A 14,588-nucleotide genomic window follows, 5' to 3' on the forward strand; every position below is an offset into this window, starting at 1 on the left:
GAAGGTCGAAGCTCCAGTGAGCTATGATCACGCTACTGCACTCCAGCCTGGGTGACAGAGTGAGAACCTGTCTCAAGAAAAAGAAAAGTGGCCGGGCGTGGTGGCTCACGCCTGTAATCCCAGCACTTTGGGAGGCCGAGGTAGGCAGATCACAAGGTCAGGAGATCGAGACCATCCTGGCTAACGCAGTGAAACCCCGTCTCTACTAAAAATACAAAAAAGTAGCTTGATGAGGTGGCGGGCGCCTGTAGTCCCAGCTACTTGGGAGTCTGAGGCAGGAGAATGGCGTGAACCCCAGGGGGCGGAGCCTGCAGTGAGCTGAGATCGCGCCACTGCACTCCAGCCTGGGTGACAGCAAGACTCTGTCTCAGAAGAAAAAAAAAAAAAAGAAAAGAAAAAGAATAAATCCACTATTACATTTTTGTACAAGTTTTTGTGTCAACATGAAGTTTTCAGTTCACTTGGGTAAACAGCTAGGAATGAGACTGGGGGATGCTGTGGTAAGTGTAGCTTAACATTATAAGAAACTGCCAAGCTGTTTTTCAAAGCTGCTGTACCATTTTTTTTTTTAGTCTTTCGAAAAATATTTATTTATTTATTTTCAGGCAGGGTCTTGCTGTGTTCCCCAGGCGGGAGTACAGTGGCAAGATATAGCTCATTACAGCTTCTACCTCCTGGGCTCAAGGGGTCCTCCTGCCTCGGTCTCCCACATTGCTGGGACTACAGGCATGTTCCACCACATTCCGATAATTTTTCATTTTTTGTAGGGATGGGGGTCTCACTGTGTTGCCCAGGCTGGTGTCAAACTCCTGGCCTCAAGCAATCCTCCTGCCTTGGCCTCCCAAAGTGCTGGGATGACAGGCACAAACCCCCACACCCTTCTAGCTGTACCATTTTGCATGTCATTGGCAACATAAGAGAGTTCCAGTTGCTCCACATTCTCACCAACAGTTGCTATTGTCAGTTTTGTTTTCTAAGGAATGTTAATAGGTGTGTAGTGATAGCTCATTGTGGTTTTAAGTTGCTCCCTAATAATAACATTGATCATCTTTTCATATGCTTGCTTGTCACCCATACTTTTTTTTTTTTTTTTGAGACAGAGTCTTGTTCTGTTGCCCAGGCTGGAGTGCAGTGGCATGATCTCGGCTCACCACAACCTCCGCCTCCCGGGTTCCAGTGATTCTCCTGCCTCAGCCTCCTGAGTAGCTGGGACTACAGGGGCCTGCCACCATGCCCAGCTAATTTGTGTGTGTGTGTGTATTTTTAGTAGAGATGGGGTTTCACCATGTCAGCCAGGCTAGTGTCAAACTCCCGATCTCAGGTGATCCGCCCATCTCAGCCTCCCAGAGTGCAGGCATGAGCCACCGTGCCTGGTCCCATATACCTTCTTTGGAGAAGTATCTGTTCACATCTTTTGCCTAATTTTTAAATTAATTAATGTATTTTTAGAGGCAGGGTCTCGCTCTTGTTGCTCAGGCTGGAGTACAGTGGCACAATCATGGCTCACTGAAGCCTTGACCTCCCAGGCTCAAGCAATCCCCCCGCCTCAGTCCCCTGAGGAGCTGGGACTACAGGCATGCGCCACCACACCCAGCTAATTTTTGTATTGTTGTAGAGATGGGGTTTCACTGTGTTGGCCAGGCTGGATTTGCCAATTTTTTAATGGACTGTTTCTCTAGATATTTTATTGCCTCTATAACAATAAAATTAAATAAACTCCCTCTTTCACACAGCCTTAACTTCGTGTAGTGGTCTTGTGGATGGCTTACTGCCTTGGAGTTAATTTTGTTCCTTCTCGTTTCTGCTACCAGCTTCACAGGCTTCTGCTAAGGTAAGAGCCTGGGTATGGTGGAGCCTGAAAAGGTTAACTCACTCTTCCTTTGCAAGTTTTTTTTTTTTTTAATGGAGTCTTACTCTGTCACCCAGGCTAGAGTGCAATGGCACAATCTCAGTTCACTGCAACCTCCACTTCCTGGGTTCAAGTGATTCTCCAGCCTTGCCTCCTGAGTAGCTGGGATTACAGGCGCATGCCACCACGCCTGACTAATTTTGTATTTTAGTAGAGATGGGGTCTCACCATGTTGGCCAGGCTGGTCTCAAACTTCTGACCTCAGGTAATCCACCCTCCTCAGCCTCCCAAAGTGCTGGGATTACAGGCGTGAGCCACCACGCCAGGGTGCAACCTTTTTACTTTTCTTTTTTTGTTTTGTTTTTGTTTTGAGACAGAATCTCATTCTGTCACCCAGGCTGGAGTGCAGTGGTGTGATCATAGCTCACTGCAGCCTTGACCTCCCAGGCTCAGCCTCTTGAGTAGCTAGGACTACAGGTGTGCGCCACCATGCTTGGCCAATTTTTGTATTTTTTTGTAGAGATGGGGGGGTCTCGCTATGTTGCCCAGGCTGGTCTCCAACTCACGGACTCAAGCAATCCTCCTGCCTCAGCCTCCCAAAGTACTGGTGTGAGCCACCGGGCCAGCTATGCTTCTTTTTTTGAGCACATGCTTTGTGAGACAGCTTTCACATGCCCTCTGGACCTGGAGAGAGTGAGAGAAGAATTCAGTTTCTAACATCTTGGTTGGTCAATGCCTTTTTACTGGTCCTTTTTAAACCTTCCCTGTGGAAGCTACCAATATATCCAATGACTGACTGTGTAAGGAGAAAGGAATGGCAAATTATTAAACCCATGCCTGGACTTGCCAAGGTCACAGGGAGTTGGCCTCGTGAACTCCTTGCAGTATTATTGTACAGTGTTTTGCTCCTTGGGGAAAACATCATCTAGGTTTGTCAGTTTGTGCACAGTTCTTTCTTTCTTCCTTTCTTTTTTTGAGACGGAGTCTTGCTCTGTCGCCAGGCTGGAGTGCAGTGGTGCGATCTCACCTCACTGCAACCTCTGCCTCCTCGGTTCAAGCGATTCTCCTGCCTCAGCCTCCCAAGTAGCTAAGACTACAGGTGCATGGCACCATGCTTGGCTAATTTTTTTGTATTTTAGTAGAGACAGGGTTTCACCATGTTGATCAGGCTGGTCTTGATCTCCTGACCTCGTGATCTGTCCCCCCCTCACCCTTCCAAAGTGCTGGGATTACAGGCCTGAGCCACCATGCCCAGCCTCTTTCTTTTCTTTTCTTTTTTTTTTGAGACAGGGTCTCATTCTGTCCCCGAGGCTGGAGTGCAGTGGTATGGCGATCTTGCTCACCGCAGCCTCGACCTCCGGAGCTCAAGTGATCCTCCAGCCTCTGTCCCGTAAGTAGCTGGGATTACAGCCATGCGCCACCACACCTGGCTAATTTTTTGTATTTTTTTTTTTTTTTTTTTTTTTTTGAGACGGAGTCTCGCTGTCGCCCAGGCTGGAGTGCAGTGGCGCGATCTCGGCTCACTGCAGGCTCCGCTCCCCGGGGTTCACGCCATTCTCCTGCCTCAGCCTCCCGAGTAGCTGGGACTACAGGCGCCCGCCACCTCGCCCGGCTAATTTTTTGTATTTTTTGTAGAGACAGGGTTTCACTGTGTTGCTCAGGCTGGTGTCAAACTCCCAACTTCAAATGATCTATCCACCTCGGCCTCCCAAAGTGCTGGGATTACAGGCATGGGCCGCCTCGCCTAGTCTACAGTTTTGTTTTTTTTTTGAGATGGAGTCTGGCTGTGTCGCCTAGGCTGGAGTGCAGTGGTGCAATCTCAGCTCACTACAACCTCTGCTTCCTAGGTTCAAGTGATTCTCCTGCCTCAGACTCCTGAGTAGCTGAGATTACAGGTGCCAACCACCATGCCCGACTAATTTTTATATTTTAGTAGAGACGCGGTTTCACCATGTTGGCCAGGCTGGTCTCAAATTTCTGACCTCAGGTGATCCACCCGCCTCGGCCTCTCAAAGTGCTGGGATTACAGGCATGAGCCACCACGCCCAGCCTACAGTTCTTTACATTTAATATTGTTAGGCCTATGGTGCCTGGAAGTACATACATGCCTCTTGTCATTAAATAAATCTGTCATTAAGAAGTCAGAAGTCATCTCAATGAGTCCAAAGGAAGAGACCGTATGAGGAGGTTGTATGTAAATCTCTGTCTTTACAATTGTGGTAAAATACACATAACATAAAATTTAACGTCTTAACCGTATTTTTTTTTTTTTTTTGAGACCGAGTCTCACTCTGTCTCCAAAGCTGGAGTGCGGTGGCGCGATCTTGGCTTACTAAAACCTCTGCTTCCTGGGTTCAAGTGATTCTCCTGCCTCAGCCTCCTGAGTAGCTGAGATTACAGGCACACACCACCACGCCTGGCTAATTTTTGTATTTTAGTAGGGATGGGGTTTCACCATGTTGGTCAGGCTAGTCTCAAACTCTTGAGCTCAAGTGATCTGCCTGCCTCGGCCTCTCAAAGTGCTGGGATTACAGGCATGCGCCACCACGCCCGGCCGTCGGTCCCATTTTCCAGTGCACAGATCAGTGGCATGAAGCACGTTCCCAGTGCTGTGCAATCAACACCATCAGCCACCTCCACAATGTTCTCATCTGGCCCAACAGAAACTCTGTCCCTATTCCACAGTAACTCCCGGTCTCCCCTCTCCCAGTTCTCGGCACCCAGCATTCTACCCTCTGTCTCTATGAATCTTACTGCCCAAGGGACCCCATAGAAGTGGAATCACATCACATTTGTCTTTCTGTGACCAGCTTATTTCACTGAGCATAATGTCCTCAAAGCTCATCACTTCACATGTCACGTATGTCAGAGTTTCCTTCCTTTTCAAGTCTGAATCATACCCCACTGTATGTGGTACCACAGGGGTAAACGCACACTTGGATTGCTTCCACCTTCTGGCTCTCGTGAATAAATAACGCTGCTGTGAACATAGCATGCAAGTATCTCTTCAAGACCCTGCTTGCAATTCTTTGGGGGTATAAACCCAGAAGTGGAAGTCTGCATTGCATCTTATGGGAACTCTAGTTTATTTATTTATTTATTCGTTTATTTATTGAGACAGAGCTTCGCTCTGTCACCCAGGCTGGAGCGCAATGGCATGATCTCGGCTCACTGCAACCTCTGCCTTCCAGGTTCAAGCAATCCTCATGCCTTAGCCTCCCGAGCGGCTGGGACAGGTGCACACCACCACGCCTGGCTCATTTTTTTTGTATTTTTGGTAGTGGCAGGGTTTCACCGTGTTGGCCAGGCTGGTCTGAAACTCCTAACCTCAGGTGATCACCCCACTGAGCCTTTCAAAGTGCTGGGATTACAGGTGTGAGCCACTGGGCCCGGCCTAGTTTTAACTTTTTGAGGACCCTCCATGCTGTTTCCCACAGAGGCTGCCCGGTCTTCCATTCCCACCAACAGTGTGTGTAAATGCCTTTGCAGGAAATCAGTATCTCCTGCATCCCTCTGCTTCTCTGCATCTCTCTCCTTTCACCTCTCTCGCTGGTCTCCAGCTTCCTGAGCAACCTCCGCCATCACTCTGACCTATTTCCAGTTCAGGATCCCCATGGCAGCTAGAGTGATTGCATTTCAGATACTGCATGTCGGTGTGCCTGCTGTCTTGCAGGTAAAGCCCCTCAGTGGCTTCCCATTGCTCTCGGATCAGCCCCAGATCCTATAGGACCCACCTCAGCCCTTCTTCCCTCCTGGTTCAGCTGAACATGGCCACTCGGTTCCACACACAGTGACCACCTGCCTACCCCTCCACGGCCCATACTTCCTTCTGTATCACACACAGTTCCCTGGCAGGGGCACTACCCTCACAGTCTCACACCACTTCCCTAATCAGGCATCCCTTAGACCTCAAGGAGGAGCCCCCGACTCTGTTTACCATCCCCCCCACCTCAATCAAGCAGGTACTCAAGTTAATGCTCTTGCTAAAAATGCATTCCTTGGCTGGCCACGGTGGCTCACGCCTGTAACCCCAGCACTTTGGGAGTCTGAGGCAGGCGGATCATGAGGTCAAGAGATCGAGACAACCCTGGCCAACCTGGTGAAACCCCATCTCTACTAAAAATACAAAAATTACCTGGGCATGGTGGCGCACACCTGTAGTACCAGTTACTTGGGAGGCTGAGGCAGGAGGATTGCTTGAACCCTGGAGGCAGAGGTTGCAGTGAGCCGAGATCGCACCACTGCACTCCAGCTTGGCAACAGAGCGAGACTCTGTCTCAAAAAAAAAAAAAAAAAAAAAAGCTTTCCTTGCCTCCCAAACACTTATCTCTGCATGCACATATTCAAGACTGAGAGATGAGATTAATACCTATTTCAGCCCCAGACTGGAGCGTGGGTGTGCAGGTCAGGGAAGCTCCTGCCTTAGACAGGCCCAGTCTCTCTTCTACACTTGCACGTCACCATGCACCAGTCCCTCACCGGATGTATCACACCTGTGACTTGATTTTACTTTTTCTAGGATGTGTCTTTGATTTATGTCTGTATCTCCCCCTCAACTGTAAGCTCCACCAGGGAGGGAACTGTGTCTCCTTTCCCACCCTTAATAATTCGTAAATGAGGGAAATGTGGAAACTGCACCGCCTTTTTAGGGGAACCTGAACTGGCAATGGAGGACCAGGCTACTGAAGTCCCAAAGGGATCCCAATGATGCCCACGTTTGCCACTCCCTGTTTTCAGCTAAGATTTCTCTCTGGGGCATTCTCTCAGATCTGTCTTAGCTGGATCTAGCATATTGAATGAGTGAAGGGCTCCAGAAAGAAAGAGAGATAGGCTGGGCGTGGTGGCTCACGCCTGTAACCCAGCATTTGGGGAGGCTGAGGTGGCAGACTGCTTGAGCCCCAAAGTTGGACACCAACTTGGGCAATATAATGAGACCCTGTCTCTATAAAAAAACTTAAAAAGGCCAGGTGAGGCAGCTCACGCCTGCAGTCCCAGCACTTTAGGAGGTCGAGGCAGGTGGATCACCTGAGGTCAGGAGTTTGAGACCAGCTTCACCAACATGGTTGAAACCCCGTCTCTACTAAAAATACAAAAATTAGCTGGGTGTGGTGGCAGATGCCTGTAATCCCAGCTACTTGGGAGGCTGAGGCAGGAGGATCGGTTGCAGTGAGCCGAGACTGCACCATTACACTCCAGCCTGGGTGACAGATTAAGACTCTGACTTAAAAAAAAAAAAAAATTAAAAATTAGTTGGGCATGGTGGCTCATAGTCCCAGCTACTTGGGAGGGTGAGGTGGGAAAATCACCCGAGCCCTGAAGGTTGAGGCTGCAGTGAGCTATGATTGTACCACTGCACTCCCGCCTGGGTGACAGAGTGAGACCCTGTCTCAAAAGAAAAAGACAAGAAAGAGAGAGAAGGAAGGAAGGGAGGGAAAGAAAGGAAGGAAGGAAGGAAGGAAGGCGGCCAGGCACGGTGGCTCCCGCCTGTAATCCCAGGACTTTGGGAGGCTGAGGCGGGCAGATCACCTGAGGTCGGGTGTTCAGGACTAGTCTGACCAACATGGAGAAACCCCGTCTCTACTAAAAAAATACAAAATGAGCCGGGCCTGGTGGTACATGACTGTAATCCCAGCTACTTGGGAGGCTGAGGCAGGAGAGTTGCTTGAATCCAGGGGGGCGGAGGTTGCGTTGAGTCGAGATCGCGCCATTGCACTACAGCCTGGGCAACAAGAGCGAAACTCCGTCTCAAAAAAAAAAAAAAGAAGGAAGGAAGGAAGGGAAGAAAGGAAGGAAGGAAAGGAAAGGAAGGAAGGAAAGGAGGAAGGAAGGAAGGAAAGGAAAGGAAGGAAGGAAAGGGAGGGAGGAAGGAAGGGAGGGAGGGAAGGAAGGAAGGAAAGGAAGGAAGGGAAGGGAAGGAAGGAGAGGAAGGGAAGGGAGGGAGGAAGGGAAGGAAGGAAGGAAAGAAGGGAGGGAAGGAAGGAAGGGAAGGAAGGAAGGAAAGGAAGGAAGGAAAGGGAGGGAGGAAGGGAGGGAGGGAAGGAAGGAAGGAAAGGAAGGAAAGGAAGGAAGGGAAGGAAGGAAAGGAAAGGAAGGAAGGGAAGGGAAAGAAGGAGAGGAAGGGAGGGAGGAAGGGAAGGGAGGGAGGAAGGGAAGGAAGGAAGGAAAGAAGGGAGGGAAGGAAGGAATGAAGGGAAGGGAAGGAAGGAATGAAGGGAAGGGAAGGAATGAAGGGAAGGAAGGGAAGGAAGGAAGGATGGATCAGGGATTCAGGGATGGATCTCAAGTGGTCTTCAGTTACAGTAGAGTATGATGACCTTTAATCTGAGGGCTTAAGAATGATCAGGCCTGGCACTGTGGCTCACACGGGTAATCCCAGTGCTTTGGGAGGTCGAGATAGATCACTTGAGGCCAGGAGTTTGAGACCAGCCTGGCCAACATAGCAAGACCCTGTCTCTATAAGAAGTAAAAAAATTAGCTGGGCGTGGTGGCACTTGTGAGGCAGAGGCAGGAGGGTCACTTGAGCACAGGAGGTGGAAGCTGCAGTGAGCTATGATTTTGCCACCGCACTCCAGCCTGGGCGACAGAGCGAGGTTAGAATATAAACATATGTATTGTATATAATACACATATATTTTATCTTCTGTCTATCTTACACTTTAGGGTTGGGGGCCTGGAGTGTCTGGGGCGGGGAGACTGCTGAGGTCATCCGTCCCTTTCTCCAATGACCCAGGCTCAAAACTTTCCGGCGGGGCATTTCAGGGGTCCCCTGTTCCCCCCGGATGGAGGAAAGGGCGCCCGCCGCCTGCAGCCCCGCGGGGAGGGGACGAGGTGCGCCGGGCCCAACTCTCCTGGAGGCCCGCCGGCCCTGCCGGCACAGGCCTCGCCCCCAGCCCCCCGCTGGCGCGCGCCACTTGGGCTGCGCTGGGCGGGACCGGCGGGCGGGCGAGGCGAGGCGCACGGTGGGCTGGGAGGCTCCGCTCCGCGCCGGCGCGATCTGGCCCGGGTTTCCGCGCCCGCCCAGCGCCCCGACCTCCCCGCCCCCCGCGCCGCCGCTGCAGCCGCCGCCGCCGGAGGCCGCTCGGAGCCGCGCGAACATGGCCGAAGTCGGCGAGGACAGCGGCGCCCGCGCCCTGCTCGCGCTGCGCTCGGCGCCCTGCAGCCCAGTGCTGTGCGCCGCAGCCGCCGCCGCCGCCTTCCCCGCGGCCGCACCCCCGCCGGCCCCCGCGCAGCCCCAGCCTCCGCCCGGGCCGCCGCCGCCGCCGCCGCCGCCGCTGCCTCTGGGCGCGATCGCGGGCGCGGGCTCCTCCGGGGGCTCCTCCGGGGTATCCGGGGACTCCGGGGGCGCGGGCGCGGCGCCGGCCCTGGTGGCCGCGGCGGCCGCCTCGGTACGGCAGAGCCCGGGGCCGGCGCTGGCGCGGCTGGAGGGCCGCGAGTTCGAGTTCCTCATGCGCCAGCCCAGCGTCACCATCGGCCGCAACTCGTCTCAGGGCTCGGTGGACTTGAGCATGGGCCTGTCCAGCTTCATCTCGCGGCGCCACCTGCAGCTCAGCTTCCAGGAGCCGCACTTCTACCTGCGCTGCCTCGGCAAGAACGGCGTCTTCGTGGACGGGGCCTTCCAGAGACGCGGCGCGCCCGCCCTGCAGCTGCCCAAGCAGTGAGTGGCCCCGCGACCCCCGCCGCCCGCACCCGGGGCTCGCCCACGACCTCGATCTCTGAGGCCCGGGCCTGGGGATCCCCCTCCAGCTTCCTCGGCCTCGACCCCCACCCCCCGGCCCACCCCCGGTAACCCCCGACCGGCCTGGACTCCGGGGTCGACCCCGACCCCCGCCTCCTGGGTCCCTAGGGTCACCCCGACCCCGATTCTGGAGGCACCAGCCTGAGGATCTCCTCCACTTTCCCGGGTCTGGATACCCCGTCGCTCCCGACCCCCACCGGCCTGGACTCTGGGGTCAACCCTGACCCACACCTTGCGGCTCCTGGGGTCACCCCTGACCTCATCTCCCACCGGCCTGGGCTCCTGGAGCCACCCATACCCCAAGCCCATCTGGCTGGGCCTCTTAGACCCCTGACCCAGATCCCTGCTACCCCCCAGCTCCCATCGGCCTGGATTCCGGGGTCATTCTGAACTCCCACTGGCCTGGATCCCTGGGGTCATCTACGTCCCTACCCCGCCTAAACACGCAAGGTCAACCGCGACCCCCACTTCCTAGGCCCCCCCGGAGTCACCCCTGACCACTAACCCCACAAGCCTGGGCTCGCAGGGCCACTCCCACCCCAGCTCCACCCAGCTGGGTTACTGAGGTCACCCTGACCCCAGTCCCTGCTGCCTGGGCCTGGGGATCCCCTCAACCCTTCCAGGTCACCCTGGACCCCCACCAGCTTGGACTCCAGGGTCACCCCAGCCTGACCTGGTTCTCAGGACCACCCCCGACCCCCACCAGCCAGGGCCTCAAGTCACCTCAGTGCCTGATCCCTGCCGTCCTGGACCCCAGTGGCCACCCCTGACCCTGTCTGGTCTGGACCCTTGGGCCACCCCCACCCCATCCAGTCTGGGTCCTGGGGGACCCCAACACATTCACCCAGGACAGTGGGAGGGTGTTGCTCCGGGAAGTGCGAGGTCCCTAGGAGTGTGGGCTGTGCTGAAGGAGCAGAGGCCTGGCGGGGAGGGGCGAGGACAGGAAACACGTGCCTCAGTTTACCTCCCCAACTAGTGCTCCTTGGATGGAGTAGCGGGACCCCAAGATCAAATTAGATTCCCCCGGGCCCGAGGTCGCCAGGGCAGAGAGACCCAGCTGGGCCTGGACGGCTGCCCAGGCCTGTCGGTGCCTTTTCGTAGCATCCCGTGGTCACCTCCCACCCATTCCGGTTCCCTCCTTTCCAGCTCCACCGCCCTCCGCACACTCTGCTCTGCCCCGGACCTCAAGGTCTGTTGATCAGGAGAAAGCCTGTTTAATTACTCATTTCCTCTGGAGCCACTTTCTTTTTCTATTTAGTGATTGCCTCTAACTCATCACCAGTGTTTATATTTCTTCAATGTGGTTCTTGTTCAGGGTTGTCTGTCTAATTACTCCCTTTTATAAACGCCTTGCGTCTGGGGAATTTTTGCTGGGGTAATTCCCAGGGCCCAAAGTTTGTGTCTGTAAACTTCTCCCCTTTTTTAGTCTTGGCATGTTTGGTTACAAATATCGCACTGAATAATTTAAAATGCAACATCAACAATGACTCACTCCCTCTTGGGGCGTGAGAGGGGAAGTATACCTTTTTCTAACCGTGCTGAAAGGTGTGCATTTTGGTAAAATCAGAACTCAGGAGATAACAAAGTTGTTCTTTGCCTCAGATATTAGTGTGTTCTCTCTCTTCCATAACCAGTACACTCTCTCCGTTTGGGGCCATTAAATGCATTTCCTGGCCACTCTCCCCTCCAGTAAGAAAATGACAGGTAGGCTCCCCAGGCCCCCCTTAGAGGCCTGCTTTACAGACGCACCTTTATATAACTCAGGTCCACTAAGTACTTCCATTAAAGTCTTATTTTCAGGTTTCCTACCCCTGCCGTGGAAACAGGTACACTCCTGAGTGAGACCCAGCTTTAGTGAATCTTGAAGGAGGCTTTCACGGTATTTTTTTTTTCTAACTCAAGGGGAAAAAATTTCGACCTCAGATCGTCTACGAATAGGCCAATAGCAAGCCTGTTATTTATGAAATGTTATCAGTGTATACAGTCCTTGCACATTTATGCTCCAGGGAGCTCATGTTCTCAGTGGGTGCATTACCAGGCATCGTGGTGGAGCTGTCAGGCTACACAGATGCCCGCCCGCTGACTTGGTGCATTAGATGTGCGTGAAGTGCTTGGCCCACTGCGCCTGTCTGTTTTTATTTGACTTCATCTGCACATGTGAGCAATATCTATGTAGGCAGCAATGTAAAATTTACAAGAACAAAGCAAATGTGCAGAAGGAAAAACATTAAGTGGATGTCCATGTCCACCCTCCTAGAAAAGAGCTATTTGCTTTTTTTTTTTTTTTTTCTGTCATGGAGTCTCGCTCTGTTGTCCAGACCGGAGTGCAGTGGCTCACTGCAAACTGTACCTCCCATGTTCAAGAGATTCTCCTGCCTCAGCCTCCTGAGTGGCTGGGACTACAGGCACACAACACCACGGCCAGCTAATTCTTTGTATTTTTAGTAGAGATGGGGTTTCACCGTGTTAGCCAAGATGGTCTCGATCTCCTGACCTCATGATCTGCCTGCCTTAGCTTCCCAAAGTGCTGGGATTACAGGCGTGAGCCCCTGCGCCCGGCCTCACTTTTTTTTTTTTTTTTTTTTAGAAAACTTACACCTAAGTAGTCACATATGTAGAACAGGCTGTCATAAACTTTTTTGGTTAGGTAAAGATTCTTAAGCCTGGCCAGGCTTAAGCCTGGACTACAGGCTCAGGCCTGTAATCTCAGCACTTTGGGAGGCCAAGGCGGGTGGATCACTTGAGTTCAGGAGTTCAAGACCACCCTGGCCAATGTGGCAAAACCCTGTCTCTACTAAAAATACAAAAATTAGCTGGGCATGGTGGATCACGCCTGTAGTCCCAGCTACTTGGGAGGCTGAGACAGAAGAATCGCTTGAACCCGGGAGGTGGAGGTTGCAGTGAGCTGAGATCACGCCACTGCACTCCAGCCTGGGCAACAGAGCAAGACTCCATCTCAATAAAAAACAAAATGAAAAAAAAAACAAAAAACGATTCTTAAGCCTATTATGTTGAAAGTCATTAAGAAATGTTAAGGATTTCAGCACAAGGAAGTTAGATGCGTAAGTTTTTGTCACCCTGAATGGGAAATTCATCACCGAATGTCAGGAATTACTGTGTCTGTTTTCTCTCCGGCTTTGGTACCTGGTATTGCCACTGCTACTGGAAATTGTGAATTTCTTTACTGTAAACTACAAATTCTCTTGCTGTGTTGGAATGTGATTGCCTTGGACGTGCTTGGATTTGGTGGGAGGTCTATGTTGTGTTGGTGGCCACACCATTTTCCAAAGCTGTGTTGTCTGGGGCCACCCTCTTCACCTTGGGACAGGTACATGCCACACACACTTCCAGTAGAGCTCCCACTCAGGAAGGATGCCAGAATTCAACCCCTATTTGTTACTGGAAGTATGTAATTCCAAATCTTCAATATTTTTAATTATTGGTGGGGAAAAAAAAAGACTTGTGACCCAGCTTAGAGCTGATCTTGCTCTACTGGGTGACACTACGCCTGGTGGGTAAGCATCTCGCCAGAGCTCCCAGGCACAGGGGGAGTGTGCGTGGATTCTGATTCAGCTTTGCTTGGTGTTGACTTGGAGGAACTGCCCGGGTCTCCGTCATAGCGTTTCTTCTAGACCATAAGCTCCCTGTGGCTGGGGCCGAGAATTTATGATCTTTCACCAGAGACCTAGTGCAGGCACTGGCTCCTATTAGGTACGCAACAACTGGGTTCTGTTTGTTGAGTGAACAAATTAATGACTAAACGAATTTGCAGCTTCCGTAGGAGAAAAACGGCGTCATCGATTTAGTCTGGTGTCCTAAAAGGACCATGAGCCTGTCATGGGGGGAGTTCAGACAGCCTTCTTCGGTTATGGGGAGGTGGGGGTGAGGTGTGTGTGTGCACATGTGTGTATGTGCTGTCATTCTTGATGCCACTTAATTTTTTTTCTTTTCTTTTTTTTTTTTTTTTTTGAGACAGAGTCTTGCTCTGTCACCCAGCCTGGAGTGCAGTGGCGCAAACTTGGCTCACCGCAAGCTCCGCCTCCCGGGTTCACGCCATTCTCCTGCCTCAGCCTCCCGAGTACCTGGGACTACAGGCACCTGCCAGCATGCCCAGCTAATTTTTTGTATTTTTAGTAGAGACGGGGTTTCACCGTGTTAGCCAGGATGGTCTCGATCTCCTGACCTCGTGATCCACCCGCCTCAGCCTTCCAAAGTACTGGGATTACAGGCGTGAGCCACCGCGCCCGGCCTTTTTTTTCCTTTTTACATAGTTAATGTGTCCAACTGAATTCTTGGTTGGTTTGTTTTCGTTTTTGTTTTTGTTTTTTTGCGACGGAGTCTCACTCTGTCGCCCGGGCTGGAGTGCAGGGGTGTGATCTCAGCTCACTGAAACCTCCGCCTCCCAGGTTCAAGCGATTCTCCTGCCTCAGCCACCTGAGTAGCTGGGATTACAGGCGCACGTCACCACGCCCGGCTAATTTTTGTATTTCTAGGAGAGATGGGGTTTCACCACGCTGGCCAGGCTGGTCTGGAACTCCTGACCTCAGGTGATCCACCTGCCTTGGCCTCTCAAAAGTGCTAGGATGACAGGCGTGAGCTACTACGCCCAGCCCCAACTGAATTCTTGATGCCACTTAATTTTGAATTTCAGTTACCCAATTCAAAATTCAAAAAATTTGTTTTCCTCATGAACCTGAGACCCTGTGCATATCCCATACTTGCTCCTCCGTCTTTCTCTGAAGCCTTTTCGCCCAGTATTTTTATAGTAAATGTGGATGGCTTGAATAATTACAATGAGAACAAGACTTCTGTTTGTGGTAACTTTGAGTGGTAAGATTCATATGGGTGTCTTTTTTTCTTTATACTTTTCTGTGTTTTCCATGTTTTCTGAAGTGAATGTGGTTACTTTTTAAAATTATTTTTTAATTTTGTAGAGGCAGGGTCTCACCATGTTGCCCAGGTTAGTCTGGAACTCCTGCTCTCAAACGATCTTCCCACCTTGGC

General features: G+C 52.1%; 1 protein-coding gene across 1 annotated transcript in view; it reads left to right on the forward strand.

Annotated features, from left to right (window-relative positions):
• Window positions 1-8,912: 8,912 nt before the first annotated feature.
• FOXK1 (forkhead box K1) overlaps window positions 8,913-14,588 on the forward strand; it is an 80,521-nt gene continuing 74,845 nt past the window's right edge. The window contains exon 1 of the mRNA XM_031013014.3: window positions 8,913-9,503. Within this exon, the coding sequence (XP_030868874.1) occupies window positions 8,944-9,503 (560 nt within the window). The 5' untranslated portion in view covers window positions 8,913-8,943. The remainder of the gene's footprint in view (window positions 9,504-14,588) is intronic.

The sequence above is a fragment of the Gorilla gorilla genome, chromosome 6 (genome assembly GCF_029281585.2).
Source record: "Gorilla gorilla gorilla isolate KB3781 chromosome 6, NHGRI_mGorGor1-v2.1_pri, whole genome shotgun sequence".
NCBI classification, from domain to species: domain Eukaryota; kingdom Metazoa; phylum Chordata; class Mammalia; order Primates; family Hominidae; genus Gorilla; species Gorilla gorilla.